Below are 27,977 nucleotides of genomic sequence, written 5' to 3' on the forward strand. Positions count from 1 at the left end.
CATTTCTACTTTAGAAAGAGCTAGTATAGTTCAACACATTAGATTTATTCAAGCTTTTCTAACAGTACAAACAAGCAAGATCAAAACTACAGATCACATTATCTAAAGTTGTTACAATGTCGGTTACACTGTATATGAAGCCTGTGTCCAACAAAATTAAGTTATTCCCAGGCAAAAAACAAAACAAAAAAAAACGGTCACTATAAAAACGACAAACAAAATGAAGGATATACAAATTACACAAAACAGGCTTGTTCAAGCATACGTTGAAGTCTGACTGAAACCCTCATCCTCAACAGACAATGCCCTTCTGTGATAACTTCTGCCAAGAAAAAAAAGAGAGTACATTTTTCAGATTAAAGAGCTTAAAATGCTTCCTTGGTGCCTTAGCTTTGGGTATATAAGGAGATTACATTAGCAGCGTCAATGAGAAAGACCATTTTTTCTATCATTGTGTTTGGAAAGTACATAGTTACCAGTTGCAGGGAGTGAATCTCAGAGCTGAGGGTCTCTCGCAGAAGCTCAAGCTCTTCTTCTTTATATAACTCCAGCTCTTTCTTGAGTCTGAATGGTACACACAGACACATTCATGCAGGAAGCAAAATGATCATGATGCCCAAAGCAAAATAATACAATCTTAAAATGACACTAGCTATTTTAATGTCTTAATCTTCAAATCTTTCATTTAATTTAAAAATGAGTTTAATTTAATTTAGTAATCTTCAAATCTTGTTCAATCCTACAAGCAAGTTAATACTTTATACTATATTAAAGGGGTGGTAAAACATTTTTTTGAATTCTTGATTGTGTTTGTGGGGTGCACTGTAACGTGTTTATGCTTCGTTTTTAAAAAATTGCATTATTTTTCATATATTTTACCTTTGTTCTACACTGCTCTGTCCCTCTTTGTACAGGGTTCGCACACCTTTTCCAAGGTCAAATTCAAGCACTTTTCAAGCACTTTCAAGGTCCATTTTAAAGCCTTTTCCAGCACCTTACACCACCGTAAATTACATACCAATGCATAGTCAAAATTAGTATATAGTGTTTTTATTACATTAAAAGCAATAATGCTATAAACAGGCAAAATTGTGTTTTGCAATAGCAGAAGGATCACATATTTAAGCAAATCACAAGTTTTATTTTTCAAAATGTATCACTGTCTAAGTAGATATGCCTATGAATAATACTTTTCATTATACTGATTGTCGAAATATTGCTTCCCAGATAATATGATTTTTTTTAGGCTGTAAAACTGAAGAAATTTAAAAGGCTGAAAATATAAAGACAAGATTTGAAGAGCAATATTTTACAGGCATTGGTTTTGGGACACATTCTTGATATAGACAAGGTTTGAACAAAATCTGAGATAGTGCAACAACAACCTGTAATTCCATTTTAACCCAGAAGACTCTGACAGTGCACAGGCACCTACTTGATAAATAGCCTATATTAATATGTTTTTAAAGTATTTAATTGCCAAGACATATATATTTATCTACTGGAATAGAGCAGTGTAAATATTGCATAAGGCCATCCTCAACCTTACAGTAGTCTACTTGTATGACACTCCATCTGACACGATTTCTTTTCATCAATCAACGATTGTTGTTATGCACTGGGATAACGTAATTAACGTTACAGTTACAGTGCTGTAACTTTAGCTACGTTCACTGCATATTGCTGAAATGAACGTGCCTTAACGGACATATACAGGTCCTTCTCAAAAAATTAGCATATTGTGATAAAGTTCATTATTTTCCATAATGTAATGATAAACATTTAACTTTCATATATTTTAGATTCATTGCACACCAACTGAAATATTTCAGGTCTTTTATTGTTTTAATACTGATGATTTTGGCATACAGCTCATGAAAACCCAAAATTCCAAAAAATTAGCATATCATGAAAAGGGTCTCTAAACGAGCTATTAACCTAATCATATGAATCAACTAATTAACTCTTAACACCTGCAAAAGATTCCTGAGGCTTTTAAAAACTCCCAGCCTGTTTCATTACTCAAAACCGCAATCATGGGTAAGACTGCCGACCTGACTGCTTTCCAGAAGGCCATCATTGACACCCTCAAGCAAGAACGTAAGACACAGAAATAAATTTCTGAACAAATAGGCTGTTTCCAGAGTGCTGTATCAAGGCACCTCAGTGGGAAATCTGTGGGAAAGAAAAAGTGTGGCAAAAAACGCTGCACAACGAGAAGAGGTGACCGGACCTTGAGGAAGATTGTGAAGAAGGACCGATTCCAGACCTTGGGGGACCTGCGGAAGCAGTGGACTGAGTCTGGAGTAGAAACATCCAGAGCCACCGTGCACAGGCGTGTGCAGGAAATGGGCTACAGGTGCCGCTTTCCCCATGTCAAGCCACTTTTGAACCAGAAACAGCGGCAGAAGCGCCTGACCTGGGCTACAGAGAAGCAGCACTGGACTTCAGGCATTTTGGCATTTCCTTCTCACCAGTCTTCCTCCAGACTCTGGCACCTAACGTAACCTCAGTTCTCTCTAGAGAGGGAACGAGTATTGCGTAAGTTTAGCTCACGGTACGGGAAAGATTCATCTTCTCGAGATATTGAAGCCAAAAAATTATCCTTAATTTTGTATTCATTGTCAACGCAGTGCAGCAGCTAACAGACCTAGAGCAGGCCATCTCGCGTGCTCATTGGCTGCCCTGCGGGCAACTGCTGCAGCCTACCAGTGAGCCCGGCGTGACGTCACGCCCAATGAAGGGCGCCCGCACCTTCATAGCGTCACAGCCCGCCAGAATGGGCGTGCTTAGTGTATAAAAGTAGGGGCTGACTTCCCTGGTTTTTCGTCGACTGAAGCGAAGTCGCTCGTGGCGCGAGCACGGCCGGTTACGCAATACTCGTTCCCGCTCTAGAGAGAACCAAGGTTACGTTAGTAACCGAGTATCGTTCTCTTACGAGAGGTTCTCTCGTATTGCGTAAGTTAAGCTTACGCTACGGGAACACTTTGTCAACGCCGTGCGTGCCAAGCATCCACCATGAGACCCCGAACTTTCGGGGGAACCCCATAAGTGGAAAAAATAAGGTGGCCAGCCACGCGGGCCATCACTTGTACATAAGCACACATAGGGAATACAGAGCAGCGCGCCGGTCTGTATAGGCACATACCCTACTAGTGCAGCTCAACCAGGAGAGCTGAGTCACGTGAGAGTGATCTGAGCAGGAAGATCTGGGCAGAATACACCTCTCCTTCAAACTGACAAAAGTTTAGCCTGCAAGGCAGGAACTTCTAGGTTATAAAACCTGACAAAGGTAGACGGAGAGCTCCAGCCTGCCGCTACACATATGTCATGGATTGAAATCCCACTGGACCACGCCCACGACGAGGCCACGCCTCTCGTGAAATGAGCCCTGATGCCCAGAGGGCATTGCAGACCTTTTGACGCGTAAGAAGCTGCTATAGCGTCCACTATCCATCTGGACAGGCTCTGTTTCGAGGCGGCGAGACCCTTGGTGCGCCCACAAAACGAAACAAAAAGCTGATCTGAACGCCTGAAGGAGGCGGAGCGCGTAATGTAAAATCTCAGCGCCCTGACAGGGCAGAGGAGATTCACCTCACTTTCACTGTCAGATGCTGGCAGAGCTGACAGCAAAATAACTTGCGCTCTGAATGGATTGCCCATCACTTTAGGAACATAGCCATGTCTAGGTCTGAGGATGACTTTAGAGTCATTCGGCCCGAACTCAAGACACGACGGGCTGACAGACAGCGCATGCAGGTCCCCCACACGTTTTACTGACGACAGTGCAGTCAGAAAGATGGTTTTCCAGTGATAGATATTTCAACCCCACGGAGTCTAGTGGTTCAAATGGAAAGGCTTTCAGGGCCTCGAGGACCAATGAAAGATCCCACATAGGAACCGTCGGGGCTATGGGAACCGTCGGGGCTATAGGAACCGTCTCCCAACGCGGGCTATGAAGAGCACAGAGTGACGCGTTTCCCTGATTCTCTTGATCACCTGTGGTAACAGAGAGACCAGAGGGAAGGCATATAGCGGGAGGCTGGGCCAAACCTGGGCCAGCGCGTCCTCGTCCTTCGAGACGAACGTCGGGCATTGAGCGTTGTCTTTTGACGCAAATAGGTCGACTTTCGCTCTGCCGAATAGGCGCCACAGCTTCTGAACCGTTTGTGGGTACAGGGACCATTCCCCTGGGGGAATATTGTCCCTGGACAGTTTGTCTGGGCCGTCGTTCAAATGGCCAGGCACATGCGCCGCCCTCAGCGAACTGCATCTGAGACCAAATAAGGAGGCGTTCCGTCAGATTGTCGGTCTGCCCTCGAACAGCACGAGCCAACCCGTGTTGGACGCTTCCGTCGAAATGACTTTCCAATAAGAGATGGTTCCCATCATCACTCCCTGCTGGTACCAGTCGGCTACTAACCAGGGCTGCAGAGCCGCTATGCAGGTCTGTCACTCTGATTTTCTGGCCGCCAGAAACCCAGGCTCGGCGGGACGCGCGAGCATTCAACCAGCGTTGGAGCGGGCGCATGCGCAGTAGGCCCAGCTGAAGCACCGCTGCCGCTGATGCCATACAGCCCAACATCCTTTGAAATGTTTTCAAAGGGAGAAAGCTGCCCTTCTGGAAAGATGCGGCTAGGTGGCGAACATGGCGCGCACGCTGTGTCGATAAACGAGCCGTCATGGTCACCGAGTCCAGTTCTATTCCTAAAAAGGAAATTGACTGGCTGGGCAGTAATGAGCTCTTGGTCCAGTTGACCGTGAGACCCAAGCTTTCCAAGTGACTGAGGAAGCACTGTTCTGTGAGCTAGCAGTTCTGTCTCTGACTGTGCCAATATCAGCCAATCGTCCAGATAGTTCATTATTCGCAGCCCCTGACTTCTCAGGGGGGCGAGCGCCGCGTCCATGCACTTTGTAAATGTACGGGGTGCTAGGGACAAGCCGAACAGCAGGATGGTGAATTGATTTACCTAACCGTCGAAGGCGAATCTCAAAAATTGCCTGTGACGGGGTATTATCTGAATCTGAAAATAGGCATCCTTCAGATCTAGAGAAATAAACCAGTCCCTCGGGCGAACGTGCGCGAGGATTTTCCTGGTCGTAAGCATTTTGAATGGTCTTTTCGCAAGCACTTTGTTCAAATGTCTAAGATCTAGGATAGGTCTGAAGGCTACGTCCTTCTTGGGTAGGAGAAAATATCGGCTGTAAAAACCTGACTCGCTTAGAGAAGGCGGTACATTTTCTATAGCCCCTTTGCACATCAGCTTTGCTATTTCTGCGTGAAGTAGGTGTGCTACTTCCGCATTCACTATCGTCGCGGTCCGGGCTTGAAAGCGCGGGGGACGGCGAATTAATTGAAGTGTATAGCCCTGCTTTATTGTGCTCAGCACCCATTCTGAAATCCCTGGGATAGTTTCCCACGCAGCTATGTGAGCCGCTAGGGGGCGAATTGCCTCCGGGTTCAGATCGCAGCCATTTGCGGGCTTGTGAAACTGAACCGGAGCGCGCGCCGCGCTTTCGGTTCTGGGCAATGGCTGCTCACTGAAAGCCGAAAACCGGCTGATTTATGTGAGATGTCCCAATCATAAGGTATGGGGAACATTCTTTTTTAACTTTTTGACGCGCGAGCTGCGGTCCGGGCTGAAAAGCTTCCTGTAAGCGTGAGCGCGGGTACGAGACTTACAAGCGTATTTGACACCCCGATCATAATGGATGGGGAGCGTCTTATTAATGCCCTGCGTTTTGTGATAACACTTAAACGCGCGGGCGCAGCCTGGGGGGAGGTTTGTGTTAGCAAGCATGAACGCTCTCTGGCGGGCACGAGACTTACATTCATAACCTGGTTTTTTGATTGTGTAACAGAGCGGGCAGATAGTGGGCACAGACCTGTGGACACATTTCTTACATTCAACACTCAAGCGGCTTTTCTGCGCTTTATGAGAGTGTGCTCTGTGAGTGACCCGAGATTCGAAGTGCTTGTGTGTAGGGGTGAACACTGGGGCGTGGGCACTTTCACTACACTTAAAACACCGACGGCGCGAGCCGGACCAGACATTATACTCTTTTTGAGATTTCTCTGGGTCGCCGTGAAAACGGCGTTTGTGTGTAGGCGAGAGGGTGAGCAAACCGGCTCGTTGGCTGCTAAATGAACCACTGCAGTAGCCTGTTTGAAGGGGACTGACAGGGAAATAAACTTTGACGGCGATCCGGCCGCAGCGGGACACGCGCGTCTTTTCAGAGGCGATGTGTCTGTTAGTAAAGGCTGATTTATACTTCTGCGTCGGACATACGCCGGAGCCTCTACGCCGTAGACTACGCATTCGTTTTAATTCATACTTCTGCGTCGTTGTCCGCGTTGACGCACGCAGAGGGAGCATGTGAAACACGAGGGAGCAGTTTGAGCAGACCAATCACAGCGCTTGCGTCCGCGTAGAATTGAGGCGTTGTTACATTTTTGGAGAGGTGCACGTCAGGATACGTCGAAGGGTACGCGCGCTACGTACAGCCTACGGTGTAGCTACGGCGTAAGTTCGACGCAGAAGTATAAATTGGGCTTAAGCGTGAGCGCTCGTGAGTGGGCACGTAACTTACATTCTTAACCTGACATGTATAAGGCTGTTCTGGCCGTGTGACAGAGCGGGCAGAAAATAGGCGTGAGCACACAGCTGTGGGCACGTTTCCTACATCTAGCACTCAAGCGGCATTTGCCAGCTTTATGAGAGTGGGCTCTGCGGGAGACACGGGGCGTATCGTGTTTGTGTGTAAGGGTGAACACAGAGATGTGGGCACCTTTTCCACTTTCAAGACACCAACGGCGTGAGCCGGATAACCAGATATTATACTCACTTGAGATTTCTCTGGGTCGCCGCGAGAACAGCGGATGTGTGCAGGCGAGCGGGTTGCATTTACCGGCTCGTTGGCTGCCAAATACACCGCTGCAGAAGCCTTATCTAAGGGGACTGACAGGGCGAGACATTTCGACGACGGCGCGCAAGCCCGTCCGGGTCATGCAGAGAGCTGGAGAGGGCTCTGCATGACACGCGAACGGGGACGCGAGGGCGGGGTAGCTCTCTTGTAACGTAAAGAGAGCTAGCCGTGTGCTCGTTGGTCGAGCAGAACTGTATAAAAATTTCTGCTCTTACCACGCATCCAGTACGTTGCGTATGTTGATGCCCGTCCGGGTCATGCAGAGAGCTCGAGAGGGCTCTGCATGACGCGCGAACGGCGACGCGAGGGCGGGGTAGCTCTCTTGTAACGTAAAGAGAGCTAGCCGCGTGCTCGTTGGTCGAGCAGGACTGGGAACAGTGTTTATATGAAGGCGCGCGCACTAGTAGTGGGCACCGGACCTACATGTGACACAGATGATGCCCATCCGGGTCATGCAGAGAGCTCGAGAGGGCTCTGCATGACGCGCGAAACGGGGGCGCGAGGGCAGGGAAACTCTCTTGTAACGTAAAGAGAGCTAGCCGCGCGGCGCTGTGGTTAAAGACTTTGATTCGAGCCCGCAGGGTCGACATCGGAAGTTCCTCGCAGTGCTCGAAAGTGTTCGATCTTGAAAAAGACGTCTCGCTACTCTTTTAGGAAGTGTAGAACACAGAATACAGAGATAAAAGGATATGTCGCCGGATAGCGTAGCTCGCACGGATGGCTGAAGGTGGCGAAGACGGCCGGCTTCCTCAGCGCTGTCCTAAGCTGGCTGTTTCGCTTGTTCGATGGCTGCGGTGGCTTCTCTCAGATCCAGCGATGCGAAGAGCTCGCTGAAGAGACGAAAAATCAGGGAAGTCAGCCTACTTTTATACGCTAAGCCACGCCCATTCTGGCGGGCTGTGACGCTATGAAGGCGCGGGCGCCCTTCATTGGGCCTGACGTCACGCCGGGCTCACTGGTAGGCTGCAGCAGTTGCCCGCAGGGCAGCCAATGAGCACGCGAGATGGCCTGCTCTAGGTCGGCTAGCTGCTGCACTGCGTTGACAATGAATACAAAATTAAGGAAAATTTTTTGGCTTCAATATATCGAGAAGATGAATCTTTCCCGTAGCGTAAGCTAAACTTACGCAATACGAGAGAACTTCTCGTAAGAGAACCTAAAATTCTCGGGACAGCAGCATGTGTCCAAATTTTAATCTTAACCGTTCGATTTCATCAGAAACGATCCTAAAACAGGGCTTTACTTGTAAAACGCAGAACTTACCCTTTAAGGCGAATCAACATAACAAAAAATGTATGCACACTTTTCAAAGAGATTAAAGGAATTACGAACACAGTTTAGAACAATAGGTAAACAATTGCACTATATGAACAAGAAAATTTGATTATAGTTGTTTGGTGTAACATGTATCCCAAAACATTATAATGAGGAATGTGAATAAGCTCACTAAATACTACCGGAAACCAACTCTGAGGTTTAAGAAAGTTTTGAATTAACCCAAAGTGCCTGATAAAACACATGAAACCTGAAACATCTTTACATGTGCAAAATAAATCACTTCAACCCTGCTATGTAGTAAAGTTTGGAATGCTGATGGAGTCTTTCTCATAACTTCCACTTAAATAGACACTGTTAATTTCAACTGACGTGTTCAATATCGGATGATCAATACAAGGGAAAAACTGCCCTCTGCACGATAGGGGCATGTGTTTAAGAGTGATTCATGACTACATAGGAGAGGAATGAACATATCCTGAGCTTAGCAGCGCTGTCCCAAAAGCCTCCCCTCAGCACATCCTGAGGGCTTATACAGTCTTTCCTATTAACGAGGAAGATTTGCTCCACATTACCCCCACATATGATTTACACACCCCTTTCTTCCTGAGACAGGACAGCTATTGATCCCCTTTCCATCATCACTTCCTAGTGGGGCGTTGATCTGAAGGGGTTGTGTTTATCTAACTCTGGACCGGACATAGTAAGCAACATATCAAAGACCTAATTAATAGGATGGATCTAATGCTGCATTATTTATACATGGTGAAGTAACAGGAGGACGACAATGGAAAGATGGATGAAGGGAAATTCAGCATTCTTTGCTCACGCTCCTCATGGATTATGTTTCTCTGGGTAGATGAAGACACACTAACATTACGATAGGTCTTAACTTTCTTGCCTGATACAGGTGCTGTCTGTCAAAGGTTTCTGACGGACCGTGAGCTTCTCTGTCTTCAAAATCCCGGTCAAAGCCACTGCTTCCTTCAGATCTCTCTCTATATCTGTAGAAGAACGGGGGATGAGGCCTTTTTTACACATGAATACTTTTAAAACTATGTCAGAGAAAGTTCGAAAGTAAGCAGAGCCTTGTTTCACCTGTAAGCTGTGATTTTATATCCTGGAGCTCAGCTTCTAGTGATCTTTTCTCTGCCTCCATGGAACTCAGCAAAGTGTTCTTTTGTTTCAGCAAGTCTATCTCTGAGGAACAGCAAAGGTGATAACTAGGGCTGGGTATTGACACAAATTTCACAATTCGATTCGATTTCGATTCACAAGCTTGCAATTCGATTCGATTTCGATTCGATTTGATTCAAAATTGATAATTTTGGATATCAGGTACAATACATGGCAAATTTTCTCAAGGAAAACAAATCTCTCAACCAATGCTGTAAACTATGGGAGCCAGTTGTAGCTTATAGGCTTCATTAGCCTACTATAATATTGAAGGTAAAAATTAACTGATTTGTAGAAATACAAAAATTGAAATTACACTCATTTATTTTTATTATAAGAAAGTTATATGAAATATAAACATTTAAATAGTGGCTGTCATAAAAACTTGCCAGATTTATCCTAACATGCATTAAATATTGAAGAAGATTAAAAATGATAATGAACAAGGTGCATATATTCAGCAAAATGCTCCTCTCTAGAGTTATTTTTTCTAGCTGACTAACGAGTTTGTCACATATGGGTTTTTTTAAGGTAAATGTGACGTTACATGACACTGTTTACAAGCTTTTTAACTGACGTCTTTCCAATATTGAAACACTGATTGAGCGATTCCATGTAACATGATACGGATTTCGATAAGTTGTTCTCTGTCTTTTAACACACTGTAGGATTACAAATTTTATTTAAATGTTTAATTTAGATTTCCATTACAATAGTATTTTATATTGAGTAAGTTTATAAATGATGAGACCAGGAAATCTCTGCAAACGGTAGGGGTTCCCAGCGGGATATTCCTGATTGTCCCATCTCAGTACGAGTAGGCTAAGACGAGAAGTCCTGCACCGTTCTGTTCTCATGTCTCAGCTCATATACATGCTTTGTTCATCACAATGTAATCCCTCCCCCTTGAAATGTACTGTATATAAACTACAATGTAAAGTTCCCTTGACTTGACTTGACTTGGGTAAGATTTTGGACGAAGCAGACTACAGCAAATAAAGAATCCTGCTTAAAAGATACCCCTAAGTCTCCTGGTTTTCGCTTCTGAGTTTTTCTACACTTAAGAAGGAAGAAGTTTACAACAACACTTTCAGATGCTCATTCATGTTTATGTTGTGCAGTAACTAGTATTAAGGCGGAAGAGAAGGTCATGTGCACTCCGCGCTGCTGCTGCTTCTCTTGAGCTGAGTGATCTCATGCCACAGCACCAAAACCGTATTTATGTTTTTGAATTTTGTAAGAAAATGGACGTAATCTGAAATCTGAGACTTTATTTCATATCAATAGTAACAAAGCACAAAGATTATTGCGTTTATTGGATGGGATACGCACTACAATGTTCCATTCATTCATCAATTGAAAACAGGATGACTAATGGATTCTTGGGATTTAAGAATCGATATCGGTTCGTAAAAATGAGAATCGATTAATATCGAGAAATCAATATTTTTTACCCACCCCTAGTGATAACTCATTTAAACCACTGGCAAGCAATCAGACTACAACAAACAGGCGTTTGAAAAACAATAACTTCTTCAAAGATACTTTGTGGCTGCCTTGTGAAAAAGCTTTGTTTTCTTAACTTTACAGGCCTGTTTGTCAAATTACATTATGTCGACAAAAGCTTGAAAGTCATTCAATGCTCATTAACACTACTTTTGGCTCAAATAGTTTGCTAAATCTTGTGTGGTGAATGGTTTGCTGGTTAGTGAATTAACAGTGTAAAGCATATTTTAAGTTAAAATACAAAATAAAAATGTTTAGTGCAATAAAAACATTTATAATGTTACAAAAAATATATATTTCAAAAGAAAACTATTCTTTTAAAGTGCCCCATTATGGATTTTTGAAAATTATCATTCATGTAGTGTGTAATATAGCTCAACGTGAATGAAAACATCATGCAAAGTTTTAAATCTGAAAGTGCACCGTATAAAGTTAGTCTCTCAAAAGTAAGAGTCGACTCTGAGTCAATTAAATTAATCGTTTTTCAAACGAATCCTAAGCCGTTTCGTTGTGACATCAAGACGAAACATTAGCATATTGCCACTTATTGCGCATGCAGAACCCAGGGAAAACTTGAACCCCTCAAACACTGCAGCTGATTCCTGTGGATACTGGACAGCATCACGTCGAGAACACGCTGTGCTCTATGATGTGAAGATAAAGCCAGTTTTTTTACACAGCCCAATGACGAGCATGTGTAGAGTCAGTGGTTAAAGGTTATCTTTACAACGATACCACAGCAGTATAACCTGAACCTTGTGCTGTGTTCCCATCATTTTACTGACAACTGCTTCTTCAACCTAAATGCATTCAATGGTGTATTCACAAGCTGGTGGTTATTGAAGGATGGGTCATTACATGTACTACTGTAAGTGTCAAAAGCACAAGTATTGCAGAAACAATACACAACCTGTCGTACTTCCTTGTAGCAAAGATTTTCAGGCTCGCTTGACATTTTGATACAGTTCCCTCAAGCGCACCTAAATAAATTCGGCCATGTCTGTTCTTACACTATACGATTTTCAACACTTGACAAGCCGTAATGCAGTAATGGTGATGACCGTTCCGTTTCCGACATGCTCTGCATGCAGTATACCAATCACAACTGACCAATCACCGCAGATTAACGTCACACAAAGGAGGGGTTTGGAAAAAGGAATCATTGAGCGAATCCTTTGGGAGTCGTTGAGCAAATAAGGTAAAAATAAATGCATATTATAAGACAACGAAAGTGGTTTTTGTCCTTGCATGCATGAAAACCTGTTGTTGGGGACTCCCAAAACAAAAATAGGAACCTTTCAAATGCCTATTCATCAAAGATTCCTAAAAAAAGTTATCACTATTTCCGCAAAATATTAAGCAGCACTTTTTCAACACTGATAATAAGAAATGTTTCTTGAACACTAAATCAACATTTGGACCCTTTTCACATTTCTAGGGTTCTCAGAGGCTGAAGTCTTTATAGTTGGGTAAACGTCTATTGCGGTGAATGGGAGATGACAGGAAATATCATTTATTTATTTGCATTTGCTCTAAAAGCAAAACAAAAAAAATTCTGCATTAGTGTTTCCATGACTTTCCAAAAGAGGGAAAAATATAGAGATTTATTACAACATTCAGAAGAGAGAAAGATGTCAAATTTGCCATCACTCCCTCAGCCGTTGTATTAGAAACGTACTCGGTTACTAACGTAACCTTGGTTCCCTGAGAGTAGGGAACAAGTATTGCGTAGCAAATACGCAGTGGGGAAACTCAAAACTACGAAATATTAGAGCAATAATTTAAAACGCAGTGCAGCTATGCACAGCAAACACAGCAGAGCGTCTAGCTCACTCATTGGCTGTGCTGCGGGAACTGCACATCCAATGGCCGAGTGCCTCAGACGCACAAACGAATCAACTGACTTGGCGCCGAGTACATCAGAGGGCGCCTAAATGGGCGTGGCCTCAGCCTATAATAATTGCCTATTTCGGCCAATATATCCGGTTTAAATCGACTGAAGCGACACACCTGACAGAGTGCAATAGTGCGGCAGGCTATACAATACTCGTTCCCTACTCTCAGGGATTCCGAGGTTACGTTAGTAACCAAGTACGTTCCCTTTTGAGAACGGTCACTTCGAATTGCATAGCAAATACACAGTGGGGACGCAATGTAAAATGCCGCACATTAGCATCTGGCTGAATAACTGGAGCCTAGGGACCCCGAGGCTCAACAGAATAAGCCAAAAAGCTCTCTCCCAGCATAGTACACTAACCAGACAGAGTCGGGCGTATAATGAACTGGGCTCATAACAGTCCTAGAACTACTTGTGCTTATGGACAGTAACATACTAGACAAATAACCAAACACCGTCGGGTCATATATCATACAGAGAGGACCTTGGCCTGCCGCAGCACAAATGTCTTGAATTGGAACACCACTGGACCAAGCCCACGAGGGGCATGGCCTCCTCGTGGGCTTGGTCCAGTGGTGTTCCAATTCAACACCGCTGGACCACATTGCTGAATGGGCTGCAGCAATGTGGAACAGTGCTAATAAGGTAATGACCTGAGCTCAGAACGGAGTTGAGAGAACCTTAGGTACGTAACCATGCCTTGGCTTAAGAATGACTCTAGAGACATTTATCCCAAACTCCCAAACAGGTAGGAGGGGCTCACGGAGAGAGCGCCTGTAAATCACCCACTCGCTTGACTGATGCCAGAGCCAGCAGCAGAGCGGTCTTCAGCGAAAGAGGTTTGAGATCAACCAACTGTAGAAGTTCAAACGAGGGGCCCTTCAGGGCACCAAGAACCGTGGAAAGGTCCCATGCCGGTACAGTAGGATGCCTAGGAGGGTTTAACCTCCTGGCACCTTTTAGAAAACGAACGATCAGGCCGTTTATCCCCAATGACTGGCCAGCCACAGGAGCCCGGTGAGCTGCCATGGCTGCCACATAAACCTTGAGCGTGGATGGAGAGCGACCCACATCCAAAAGCTCCTGTAAGGAGAGCACCACCGAACCTTCATACGAGTGGGGTTCAAGCCCTCTGGCTGAACACCAGTCAGTGAATACTGACCATTTTAGAGCATAAAAGCGTCTCATAGACGGCGCTCTAGGCTCAGTGATGGTGTTTACAACCCTCCCTGGGAGGACCCCGGATACCCGTTCAAGGACCACACCTGAAGGGCCCATAGGTCGGGGCAAGGGTGGTAGATCTCCCCGTTCGCTTGCGAAAGGAGATCCTTCCTCAATGGCACTGGCCATGGGGCAGTGTCCGCCATCCGTGCCAGCTCTGGATATCACGCTTGTGTTTTCCAGAGGGGGGCCACTAGGAGGACTGAGCATCCACTCTCCCTGATCCTTCTGATGACCTGAGAGATCATAGAGACCGGGGGAAACGCATACAGAGGGCGTCTGGGCCATGGATGGGCCAGAGCGTCCCTGTTCTTCGAAAAGAACGTTGCGCAGTGAGCGTTGCTCTCTGAGGCAAAGAGGTCTACTTCTGCCCTGCCGAACACACTCCATATCAGACGAACCGTCTGAGAGTTGAGAGACCACTCGCCTGGGGGAGTGTTGTTTAAAGACAGCATGTTCGTGCCCACATTTTGGACTCCTGGAACATGCACAGCTCTCAGGGAGCGCAGGTTTGCATGCGCCCAAAGGAGGAGCTTTCTGACCATGGCGTACAGGGTGCCCGACCTGAGGCCGCCCTGGCGATTTATGTAGGATACCACAAACATGTCCGTGCAGACCAAAACGTGGTGTCCCTTGAGGTCTGGTAGAAAAGTATACAGGGCTAACCAAACTGCTCTCTTCTCTAGGCAGCTGATATGTTAGCTCTTCACCGCGTTCAATCAGAAGCCGGAGGCAGGCCTTCCCTCGTACAGCGCTCCCCAACCTTGGTTGGAAGCGTCGGTGAAAATCACTTTCCTCCTGGGGGCCACACCCATAATCACACCCAACTGGTACCAGTTCTGGGCTTTCAGGGGACCAGGGCTTCCACGCAGCGCTGGTTCACCATAATGTGCATGCGGCCTGACCGCCATGCATGGAGTGGCACACGACGCTTCAGCCAGTGTTGAAGGGAGCGCATATGCAGGAACCCCAGTTGGAGTACTGACGATGCGGAGGCCATGAGACCGAGGAGCCTCTGAAACTTCCTGAGGGGCGTGCACGCACCTACCCTGAAGGAGGCTACCAGCTGTTGAACAGAGAGCGCGTGTAAGCTGCTCGTGTAAAAACTCATTGTCACAGAGTCGATAACTGTGCCCAGAAAGGTTACATTCTGACTGGGTGACAGTTTGCTCTTGGAAAAACTGATCATGAGACCCAGATTTCCCAAATAGTCTAGTATCATGTACCTGTGCGCCAGTAATTCGGTCTTTGACGAGATAATTCAGCGTGCGCACTCCACTTTGCCTTAGGGGAGAAAGCGCGGCGTCCATGCAATTTGTGAAAGTACGAGGTGCTAGGGACAGGCTTAACGGCAGGACCTTGTATTGATAAGCCCGCCCCTCGAAGGCGAATCTCAAGAATGGACTGTGACTGGGCGTTATCTGAATGTGAAAGTAAGCATCTTTCAGGTCTACCGTAAAAAACAATCACCTGGGCGAACCTGCGCAAGGATTTGTTTGGTAGTTACCATTCTGAATGCCTGCGTCATAAAGGCCTTGTTCAGAAGTCTCAGATCTAATATGGGCCGAACGCCGCTGTCTTTCTTGGGCACAAGAAAATAACGGCTGTAAAACCCCGACTGACTCAGCGCGGGGGGGACCAACTCGATCGCCCCTTTTGCTAACAGATTTTGTACTTCGGTGCAAAGCACGTGAGCCACGTCGCTTCGCACTGAGGTCTCGGTGACCGCCTGAAACCGTGGGGGTCTTCGAGAGAATTGGAGCGAGTAGCCTTGCTTTATGATGTTCATGACCCAGTCTGATACATCGGGGATGGCTTGCCAGGCCCTGGCCCTTGTAACTAGGGATGGAACATTTATTTGGGTTTGTAGCCTTCGTTGCTACGCAATACGAAGTGACCGTTCTCGAAAGGGAACACCCTCGCAGGAGCTTTAATTTGTATTTTGTCGTTATTATAATTTACTGCCAGGATAATATAACACAAAGTATAGCTTTATACATGTCCTTCTCAAAAAATTTGCATATTGTGATAAAGTTCATTATTTTCCATAATGTAATTATAAAAATTAAACTTTCATATATTTTAGATTCATTGCACACCAACTCAAATATTTCAGGTCTTTTATTGTTTTAATACTGATGATTTTGGCATACAGCTCATGAAAACCCAAAATTCCTATCTCAAAAAATTAGCATATTTCATCCGACCAATAAAAGAAGTTTTACAAAATACAAAAAAAGTCAACCTTCAAATAATTATGTTCAGTTATGCACTCAATACTTGGTCGGGACTCCTTTTGCAGAAATGACTGCTTCAATGCGGCGTGGCATGGAGGCAATCAGCCTGTGGCACTGCTGAGATGTTATGGAGGCCCAGGATGCTTCGATAGCGGCCTTAAGCTCATCCAGAGTGTTGGGTCTTGCGTCTCTCAACTTTCTCTTCACAATATCCCACAGATTATCTATGGGGTTCAGGTCAGGAGAGTTGGCAGGCCAATTGAGCACAGTAATACCATGGTCAGTAAACCATTTACCAGTGGTTTTGGCACTGTGAGCAGGTGCCAGGTCGTGCTGAAAAAACAAATCTTCATCTCCATAAAGCTTTTCAGCAGATGGAAGCATGAAGTGCTCAAATCTCCTGATAGCTAGCTGTATTGACCCTGCCCTTGATAAAACACAGTGGACCAACACCAGCAGCTGACATGGCACCCCAGACCATCACTGACTGTGGGTACTTGACACTGGACTTCAGGCATTTTGTCATTTCCTTCTCCCCAGTCTTCCTCCAGACTCTGGCCCCTTGATTTCCGAATGACATGCAATTTTGCTTTCATCCGAAAAAAGTACTTTGGACCACTGAGCAACAGTCCAGTGCCGCTTCTCTGTACCCCAGGTCAGGCGCTTCTGCCGCTGTTTCTGGTTCAAAAGTGGCTTGACCTGGGGAATGCAGCACCTGTAGCCCATTTCCTGCACACGCCTGTGCACGGTGGCTCTGGATGTTTCTACTCCAGACTCTGGTTCCGCAGGTCCCCCAAGGTCTGGAATCGGTCCTTCTCCACAATCTTCCTCAGTGTCCGGTCACCTCTTCTCATTGTGCAGCGTTTTTTGCCACACTTTTTCCTTCCCACAGACTACCCACTGAGGTGCCTTGATACAGCACTCTGGGAACAGCCTATTTGTTCAGAAATTTCTTTCGGTGTCTTACCCTCTTGCTTGAGGGTGTCAATGATGGCCTTCTGGACAGCAGTCAGGTCGGCAGTCTTACCCATGATTGCGGTTTTGAGTAATGAAACAGGCAGGGAGTTTTTAAAAGCCTCAGGAATCTTTTGCCGGTGTTTAGAGTTAATTAGTTGATTCAGATGATTAGGTTAATAGCTCGTTTAGAGACCCTTTTCATGATATGCAAATTTTTTGAGATAGGAATTTTGGGTTTTTATGAGCTGTATGCCAAAATCATCAGTATTAAAACAATAAAAGACCTGAAATATTTCAGTTGGTGTGCAATGAATCTAAAATATATGAAAGTTTAATTTTTATCATTACATTATGGAAAATAAGGAATTTTATCACAATATGCAAATTTTTGAGAAGGACCTGTAAATGTGTATTTCTTTTTTTTAATGAAAATATTAAAAACTTAGACTTAAAATACTAGATTTGCAATGTTGATAACTGTGGAAATGCATCATCATTGTCCGTGAAAAGGGTTAATTAGAATGATTTCTGAAGGATCATGTGACACTGAAAACTAGAGGTGTGAACCTACACTGGTCACACGGTTCGGTTCAATTACAATCATCATGTCATCGATTCAGTTCAATACGATATTGCGATGCACGGCATCCTCAATTTTCAATTTTACTTCAAAAGTGATGTATGCGTGCGCGCGCACGTGAGTGTTCGCCTGTTCGGGAAGTCGCAGTGACACAGAAACAGAGACATTCCAGTTTAAGTTTCATGGGACTAAAGCCTGTTTATGTCATTAAGAAAATGAAAATCTGTCAAATCAATTTTTTTTAAAGAAATGTTCATTTAAAAGCAGCGCTCATTCATCAGTGTATAATGTTACCCTGGAGACGAGCGCATCAACCATCACCGAGTCCGCTGCTGAAGACGATCATCCATATATAATCACGCGTAACAACACAGAATAATTGTAATTTGACCATCGGGTGCGAAAGGGTTGCCATCTGTCCCGGTTTTACCAGGATTGTCCTTCTTTTTAATAACCTGTCCCGGGAAATGTATCCACTCTCCAGGGACACTGTTCAAACCGTGTAGCGCGCGCACGGCAGAGAGGGAGAGAGCGAGACCTTGCGTTTGTGTTCTAGTGTGCCTCAAGAAGCGCATGTAACTTGCATGCACGTGTAAGAAGGATATGAAAGAATGTTTAATTACTCGCACTCGTGTCTCGCCTCCCTCTGCCAGTGTATGCTACCGCGACAAAGCACATACGCGATACATGATGTAAGAAATGCGTCAGTACATAACCGGTTATGGTCTATTACTGAACCGATACCGAATCTTCGATGTATCGTAGAAACGATTAATTTCGACACCCCTTCTGAAAACCCGTGTAATGTCTGCTTAATTAATTTTTAAATTGTTTAAATAATAATATTTCACAGTAACAATGTTTTTACTGTATTTTTGATAGAATGAGAGACTTTCAAAAACATTAAAATCTTACCGATCATTAAAGGATTAATTTAGATCGGATTGGACTTATGTACAGTAGTTTGTAATGCATTGATGTGAATGAAATACTTTTGTCTAATTTTCAACAATAAAACACTTACCTCTGTGTAGAGTTTCAGCTTCCAACTCCAGACTCTGGATCTTAGAGCGGGTTTGGGTGTGAAAAACAGCATTTCTGTTGCTGATTAGGTTGAATGTATTATTGAAAGTTATCATCTCCCTCAGGAATTTCTCTCTTTCTTTACAAAATTCTCTTTTCAGTCTGTCCTGAATTTTAAAACAATGGAAAGACTTTTATGCAGATAACAAAAAGAGTACAAAAGCACTTTTAACACTTCAGCATGTACATTGTATTAGATGACGGATAATCCATGGCTCTGAAATCTTCAATGGCCATGACGTCTTTCTTTATCAGTCCACATGATGGTAACAAGCTTCATAATAGTAATAATATTGTTTCAGGCTTAACTTTGTTGTGTTTTAATGGGGTGTGTGATGAAGAGACAAAGTTCCAAAAAGACAGAATACAAATATTCTTCAATGTGAAAGTATGTACCAGGGTTTCTTTGAGGTCTCTCTGCAGTTCCAGGAGTTCCTCTCTCTTCCTTCCCAGTTGATCACGTCGCTTTGTCATCAAAACAAGCTGCAGTTTGTTTTCAGACAGGAGCTGAGCCTATGGTCACAAATTAATCATGAATTTGACCAGAGTCTTATTCAGATGGTCCCGAAAAATGTCCCTCAAATGAACTTTTTATTCACAGCAATGAAGTTTTATAACTGGCTGCATTAAGACATTGTGGCAGCACAGCATGTTGCTCATCTGACGGATCAGTGGCTTCAATGCTGTTGTCATTTTATTTGTAGGTCATTCTGTACTTGACATAGCATTGCCTTTTGAATTCAAGTCCCTGCTTCTCTCCTTTTACCAGCTCAGTCAACTGTGAAAGACATCAAGGATCCTTCAGGTAATTAATCTCTACCTGGCTTCAAAGAATGCAAGCAAATTATGCTTTGTAATTACACGGCACACGTTGGTCTGACCAAACATAATATTACGCAGAAAATTAGGCACGTCTTTCATGACATTCACTAAGTTACCTCATGCAGCCAATAACCATTAAAAACTGGAATATTAGCAATAACCCGGTCTCGCACGGCCATGTAAAAAAAAAAAAACCCGGATATGATCCCTGGGGTACCCCTTTTCTAACCCGAATTTTTGGTCATGTAAACGCGTATCGGCATATCCCCATAGTGATTTGTGTTCTGCCCATGTTCTATTCGCAAGGAATCTTGGTCTTTTGAGTAGAAGAACTTCTCAGCGCATACAAAAACCTGCGTGCAGTATACCGGAAGTAAACACAGCATACTTTTGGAGCGAGGTCAGTGCCAGCACCAAAGCGCAAACAAAGGCGATCGCGATCTGCCACGAACTATTCATTATCCCTGTACTGCTGCTGTTGTTGTTGTCTTTGGATACAGGAAGAAGAATCGGAAATGACGCATATTGCGATTTAGGTTGTCCGTACGTCCAGACGCTAACCGTGCGTCGCCGTTTACATCGCCGTTTACATATTGCAATTCCATGTATACAGGAATAACTCTCTCTGCTCACGCATGTAAACGGGTTATTCCTAATGTTTCAGAAACCCGAATAGTGACCTTAACCCGACCATAACCCGAATATTGGCTGCATGTAAACGTGGGTCATTCAAGAAGTCGGTATTAAATGTTCTACACTTTCCACAATGCAAAATGGATGAATTTAAAAACGGTGAAAATGTTAAATATACATTTTAAAATGTACTACGTGATGATCAGTTTAAGTGAATGGGTGACATCGGAAGTATCTGCATTCAGAATCCTATTGATTCTGTATTGACCTCAGTATTCATGAAAAGAGTGACCTCTTAAATCAAATGATTCAATTGCTCATTGACTTACTATGTCTGACATTGGTATCAAACAAACGCTGCGCCATATGTTTGCAAGGAGAATTGTATTTTTTAAAGGTTTTTCAACAATAATACTAATGTAATCTGAATGAAACGAGATTGATTTTGCAGTGCCGCTTTGAATTGATCCACTCAATTTTAATGTATCCTGTCCATTAGATGAAGTGTTTTAATCATGAAACAGAAATGTCTTTTCACAGCGCCAAAATATATTAATACTGCATTTCAGCTTTGCACAGATAATCTTTAAAGTGAGTGACAGTGGACATTCTCTGCTGTGTGGCAATAGTTCTATAAGATGTTAATCTGGCCTATTTATTCAGATAGCACTTTAAGAAGAAAAAATGACATGGGAAATGTATCTTTTCTAATCTTCCATTGTGTGTGTTTGTGTGGTTTAAAAAAAAAAAAACACTAGGTAATAATTGTCCAAACCTTATCGTCCAGTTCGTGATGTGCCTTCTCCAGTTTTTCACTTGAGGAGTTTATTTTGTCCTGTACAGTCTTGATGGCAGCTTTAACTGAATGAGCAGAGAACCGAACATTATTCAGTTTTTCTTACTCTACGAACGTATTTTTTACAAAATACTTTAATATTCAATGTAAAACAACTTTAAAATATTTTTGTGTTGAATTTTCTTTATTCTAAAACACTCGCGAGCTCATCTTAATAAATTAACGTTACCGTGCTAACCTGCCCATGTACCCAGCGTTACCTTCATGAAGCTGCTTGATATTTTCCGTCACCTGCTGCTCTGTCAATAGAATTTGCTCGAAAAGAGATTCTAGGCTCATTTTTAATCATTGAATACCAAATACCAAAATGAAGGAAACTGGCTAACTTAACTTAGTAGCTATCAAACGACGAGGACAGCTTGTTTTGTTTCAGGGGAAAAGGCGTTTTGTATTCATGCGCATGCGCAAACCGCATTTCGCATATGCACGCGCGCCAAAGACGTAAGTGATTTGCTTTCTCTTCTAGTCCGCATTATAATGTTGATTTAGTGTTGCTGAAGACAAGAACTCTTGTGGTAGTTCAGAAATAGTAAAGTTAAATTGAAGAAATCATGTTAAAGAAATAGTTAACCTGAAAATGAGATTTCTGTCATTATTTAGGCTATTCATCCTCATTTTGTCCAAAACTAGACTTTTTAAAAGTTGTAAATAAAACAAAGATGATTGGAGCATATTTTACAGTAATTCAACGCTTTACTTTTTTCTTTTCTTTTTTTCTTCTTTTTTTTTGAATTGGGACCTACAGGAAAACAGGACTACGGGTAGTGGCATCCGCCTGTCGTAACAGCAGAACGAGGTTTTTATTATTATTATTATTATTATTATTATTTAATTATTATTATTATTATTTATTTATTTTATTTTTTGTAGCATGATATTTGTGTGCAGTTTAAATGCATCTTTTTCATATTATACTTCATGCAGTTTCTGTGCTACCTTTCCTGGGTGAAGATGGCAAAAACAAGGAATCTGTTCTTCGTACTTCCTGGAATCAGGTGACTTTATTCTCATTATTGTTTCAATTCAAACTTCTCAGAAGTTGCACTGCCATTACCCCATTGAGAACATGTAGAGTGGATACCTGTGGATACAAACAATGGCATCAACTTCCAGGCAGTGGCTGTCTGACAAATAGCCTTGCAGTTATGGCAAGCCGTTTTAACTTTTATTCATTTCCAGGATATGAATTCTTGACATCAACAATTCAATTTTAACTAGTTAAAATTATAGTTATTGATATCAGGAATTAGATTTATACTAGTAACAATGGCATTTTTTGATATCAGAAATTACATTTCCACTTGTAACAATGCTAATTCTTGATATCAACAATTAAATTTTTACTAATTAAAATGCTCATTCTAGATATCAAGAATTGTATTTCAACTAGTAAAAACTATAATTCTTGATATCTGTAATTGAATTTTCACTATTGAAATGTCACCATAGGCTGCCATTCAAAATCAATTGTTGATATCAATAATTGATTTCTTACTATAGTTGCAATTCCAATTTACATATCAGAAATACAATTCTTACTAGTAAAAACGTTTATTTTTGATATCAAGAATTCAATTGTCACTAGTTGAAATGTATATTCTTGATATCAACAATTTAATTGCTACTAGTAACAATGTTCATTTTTGATATCAATAATTCCATTTTCACTAGTGACTATGTTAATTTCTGATATCATGAATGTGATTGTTACTAGTAAGAAAGCCATTTTAGATATCTGAAATAATATTGATATCAGAAATACATTTTCAGATATCAAAAATGAAAGTTTTTACTAGTAGCAATTAAATTGTTGATATCAAGAATAGACATTTCAACTAGTGACAATTGAATTATTGATATCAGGAATTCACATTCTTACTAGTAACAATGTAATTATTGATATGAAAAATTATATTTCTACTAGTAAGAAATCAATTGTTGATATCAACAATTAATTTTGAATGGCAGCCTATGGTGACATTTCACTAGTGAAAATACAATTACAGATATCAAGAATTCAATTGTTGATATCAAGAATCTAATTGTTGATATCAAGAATTAAATTGTTGATATCAATAATTAAATTCTTGATATCAAAAATGTAATTGTTGATATCAAAAATGTAATTGTTGATATCAACAATTGAATTGTTGATATCAAGAATTCATATCCTGGAAATGAATAAAAGTTAAAACGGCTTGCCATATGCAGTAGCCTTACAAACCGATGATACACTGGCAGAGATGATCAGTTTTGCCATATTGCAAATGTCCAAGTATCGTACCAGAAGGATCAAAATTATCGTAAACGAGTCAAATGTTTGGAATACAGCTATTTATCTAGACCACCAACTTGTTGACACAACCTGCAAATTACTTGCAAAACATACAGAGATGACATGTTTATGATATACAACTTTTTATACAATATACAAAAGGAACGTTAATCCTGTGCTCATGAGAGAGAGTCATTCTCCACGATGAAGGCCAAGAAGACGCAATGTGAGATGAGATGGAAGACAAGTGTAACACCACGTTCAGGTTTTCCTCACAATCATGACGATAGATGTAGAATCCACTGCTAGATCAATGAGTATGAGCCCTATGATTACAACGACCATCATTTGAATTTTCACAAAATTCATAAATTATCGTGCATTATGGGATTTTTTTCATTATTGATCGTACAGAGGTTAAAGTTATCATACAAATATGATAATTATCATATGTCTGGCAGCACTGTGTACCAGAGATGCACCACATGTGAGAAATGTGTCAGCCAATGGGATAGCTCAGTAGTTTGGCCTCCTCAACTAACAGTTTCATTCATCAACGGCATACTCTGAAGTGCAATTTAAACTGCCAGTGTCCGTATTGTTTGGCGTTTATAAGCACAGTGAGCAATCAATAAGTTTAATTTGGTGCCATTTGGTCCTGCAGTATTTGTCATGTCATTCTTTACCTTCTACATCTTTTAGACACTGCTGGAAAGGATGGTTTTGATCTGGTGCCACACTGCACATTAAAGTGTTCTAGTTTATATGACCACGACTGTATCATTTTGACATTCATTTGCAAAATGAATAGTCCATATTGATTAAAGTTTATGTTTTTCAGACTTTTCCTTCAAGAATCGAACCAACACCCACCAACTCAACTGTCTGAGTCTGACCCACCTTAAATCTTAGAGCCGAAGCCAGGCCTTGTACAAATACCCTGCTTGTCACCCATGCCCTGTATAAACCCAGTTCTCTACTTAAGTTTATTCAAATGAAATGAGCTCAGGTTAATTGAGAAATGCATTTAAATCAGACAAGAAGCATGCCTATTGAATAGAACAGTTGTCAATAGATGTGGTCAAAATTATTGATCCCAATAAACAATGGACAAACGTATAGATAAATGTCAAAAGGTTTAGATTTTTTGTATGTAAAAGTTAATCTCATTCATAAAGAGAAATTGATTTGTGTTTAACCAAGTTAACTATAAAGCCATTAAATTGTAAAAAGCATTAACATATATATATATATATATATATATATATATATATATATATATATATATATATATATATGTATATACTGTATGTGTGTATATATATATATATATATATATATATATATATATAATACAATTTTAAAAAAATTAGGAATAAATTTTCAATTCAACAGGACATTCCTCCTGTACTTTATTTTATTATGTGTTTTGTTATTTTATTTTTATTTTGAATTCGTTTTTTTTTTTCACTTTTACTTTTTGATGTTTTTGTAATGTTTCTTAGTTTTTCAACAAAAATATTTTATGTCTATGTAGTTTTTACTGAAATAAATAATACTGAAAATAAAAGGTGTTTTGCTTTAGTTTCAGTCAGCTATTAACACTGGTTTGTGTTAATAAAGGTTTGAAAACAGACACCTTTGTTCTTTCACCAGAAGTACAAAAGGGGATAAAAATCATAGCTTGTTTGGATGACCATCTAATATTGACTTTGACAATGGAGGACCCAAAGTTACAAAGGCTGAGAACCAGTGGTCTGTAGTCAGTGGTTAGCTAGATGCATATACGTAGCCTACCAACAGATGGCGAACTCCACCAGTCTTTCACCGTGAATCACCGTGAATCAGATCGCAACAAAACTTTGTGAAGTAACGTACGCTGTGTTTATCCGGCAAGGAAAACCATACCATAACTTCAATATAGTGTCATTCTGTTAAGGTTTTGTTTACCTACAACAAAAACTTTTTACAAATGTTATGGCATGTTCCCTACTTCCCTTAGATAAGTATTTACACGAACCGAGATAGACTTCATTGTTTAATACTTGTAAATCATTTACTTGATTTCACTGGTTAGATATAGGCTACTTATCTTCCCAATTCTATTCAGACAAGATTGTCCAACTAACATCTACAAGTAAGGCCAACAAAAGCGATTTCAACATCTGCAATGCAATTTCTAAGACACTCAATCACCAATTGACAAGGGAAAAAAGCATCTTGCATGAGGCTGAAGACACTCAATAATGTAGCCTACGTGAAAAGAACGAAAGAAACGTGCATTATATAATAAACTGTTATATAGCAACAGAGACGAGACGTCTTTGTCCTGTTGCCGTGTTTTACGCAGAAGTGCTGAGCGTGCAGTGAGTCGCGTGTGGCTCTTGGTTTAGTTTACAGCGCAACTGAATCCCACACTGCTGTCGCGCGCTCAGTCGCAAGAGCATATCTTGAGAGCTGGAGTTTTTTAATCTGCTACCTTGCGACTCATTTTCTGCTTGTTTGTTAGGCTACATCGTATATGCGTCTTAATCCTAGAAACCGTAAAATATAGGTTACTGACAGTTTTTGACCAGGTTACGGGGCATTTTTTCTTATGTAGCCTACTCTGGATGTACATTGGACCAACGATGTTTCAATGGACCTGAATGAGAAGGATTATTCTTTTCATCGTCAAAACTATATATTGCGTGTTTGAACCAACTTACCCGCGGATAAAAAGCGCAATGATCATCTCCGCGATTTACATATTTTTACCACTGCTGGGTGAGTTAGAGTGCGGTTTTACATATTCAGTGATTGGTAAATTATAGCCTATACTGGTACATCGACGCGCAGTAACCTATAGCTTTAAGTTTAAAACTCCAATGGCATCATAAGACCATAAAGATAGTTTTGTTTTACACTGTGTTCTTTTTGATCCCGTCAAATAGCCATATAGCTAGCCTATGCACTTAGGATGTTACAATTGTCTCATAACTGGGGCAAATTTTAGCTATTGAGAATCGGCTCTGCATGTACTTCCACTTAAGTCTTCTTAAATGTTCTTGTGTTCATATTTTAATCTCTAAAGCACCTAAAGTTTATTAAATCCCTTTATATTCTTGAACAATATTAGCAAATGTTTAATGCGACGACAATAAATATAATATTTATACAAATTAAATATGAATAGTTAATTTGTCAGTAACCGTTCTTGTTTAGCTTGTAACAGTCTGAGTAGGCTAGTGCTTGAAACATTTTAAATAAAACGGGATCCTGTCCGTGATATGATTTTTTTGTATTGTCCTCCATAGATGTGCTGTTATCTGCCGAGGAGTCTTACTTTACTAGTTCAAACCGGCTGGACTGTGTGAAGGCGAACGAGCTGTGTTTGAAGGAGCCGGGATGCAGCACAAAGTATCGAACTATGAGGCAGTGCGTGGCGGGGAGGGAGACCAACTTCAGTATGGTGACTGGAATGGAGGCGAAGGATGAATGTCGGCTTGCCTTGGACGCTTTAAAGCAGAGCCCTTTGTATAACTGCCGCTGTAAAAGAGCCATGAAGAAAGAAAAGAACTGCCTGCGCGTCTACTGGGGGATCTATCAGCATTTACAGGGTGCGCGGACCTCATGCACTAATAATCATTAATTATAGCTGTGCCTGTGATCATATTTAGGTTCAGATTGAAGTTTGAAGTTACAAATATCATTTTTTTCTGACATTCTCTTTATTTTTAATACTTAGCAAGCAATAATACTAAGCCAAGGAGTTGCTTTTCTTGGTTCTGTTACCGGATTGGGTCAGTGTAAAGTCTTCAAATGCCTGAAGTGTTTCCAATAAAGTTTATGGAGTGTGAGGTCATCTGATGCTTTATGTTAGTCTATATGTGTGTGTGTGTGTGTGTGTGTGTGTGTGTGTGTGTGTGTGTGTGTGTGTGTGTGTGTGTGTGTGTGTGTGTGTGTGCTGGATGGGGGCTGGGCTTTTTCAGTTCAACTGACCAGTGCAGCTAATCAACCAGAAACTGTCTCCAGAAATGTAAACCAGTCCCATGAATCAATGACCCAAATACTAACAAACATAAAGGACAGTTTGCAGCTTTGTTGTTTAATAATAATATTAAGAGTGCAGTTAAGAAAAACAGATTTAATAATTAATATAGCATTTCATTATTGGTATTTAATCACATTTCATTTGTTAATATTGCAGGGAATGATTTACTTGAGGATTCTCCATATGAGCCTATGAACAGCCGGCTTTCAGATATATTTCGACTGGCCCCCATCTATGCAGGTAGGATGTGCTTATTTATTAAAGAGGCTGTTTGAGAAGAAGAAAAAACAAGACTTTGAGATTGTACAGTTCAACCAGTTAGGTTGGTATCTCATGTCCTACTTGTTTTCCTCCCTCTTTTTCCTCTATATGCCCTTGTGGATGCATGCTATCTTCCGGTCTCTGATCCTCTGGATCTTGCATGGGGAGATATAGTTCTGAATGTTCATGGTTAGTGCTCAATGAACCATTATAAATGCTGTACACTTCACTGAACTCT

At 41.8% G+C, this 27,977-nt stretch overlaps 2 protein-coding genes across 5 annotated transcripts in view; one reads left to right on the forward strand and one right to left on the reverse strand.

Moving 5' to 3' along the window:
* Positions 1-24: 24 nt before the first annotated feature.
* Positions 25-21,573, reverse strand: LOC143745256 (coiled-coil domain-containing protein 172-like). Its single transcript, XM_077237265.1, has 8 exons — positions 21,371-21,573; positions 21,090-21,175; positions 19,256-19,372; positions 18,801-18,966; positions 9,301-9,402; positions 9,104-9,206; positions 477-564; positions 25-322 (listed from the first exon to the last, which is right to left on the reverse strand). The coding sequence occupies exons 1-8, from the start codon at positions 21,447-21,449 to the stop codon at positions 293-295; spliced, it is 771 nt and encodes a 256-aa protein (XP_077093380.1). The 5' UTR covers positions 21,450-21,573; the 3' UTR covers positions 25-292.
* A 519-nt stretch (positions 21,574-22,092) lies between these two features.
* The window catches only part of gfra1a (gdnf family receptor alpha 1a), a 121,730-nt gene continuing 115,845 nt past the window's right edge, over positions 22,093-27,977 (forward strand). Inside the window, exons 1-4 of one of the 4 annotated variants that reach the window (XM_077237261.1) lie at positions 22,093-22,165; positions 24,287-24,374; positions 26,742-27,044; positions 27,635-27,718. In XM_077237261.1, coding sequence (XP_077093376.1) covers positions 26,855-27,044; positions 27,635-27,718 — 274 coding nt within the window. In that variant the 5' untranslated portion in view covers positions 22,093-22,165; positions 24,287-24,374; positions 26,742-26,854. Of the gene's footprint in view, positions 22,166-24,286; positions 24,375-25,757; positions 26,212-26,741; positions 27,045-27,634; positions 27,719-27,977 lie in introns of those variants that run through there. The other 3 variants (XM_077237262.1, XM_077237260.1, XM_077237259.1) reach the window with 3 other exon arrangements.

This window comes from Siphateles boraxobius, unplaced genomic scaffold (assembly GCF_051911475.1).
Source record: "Siphateles boraxobius isolate OS27281-9 unplaced genomic scaffold, OSU_SipBor_1 20, whole genome shotgun sequence".
Classification (NCBI taxonomy): Eukaryota; Metazoa; Chordata; class Actinopteri; order Cypriniformes; family Leuciscidae; genus Siphateles; species Siphateles boraxobius.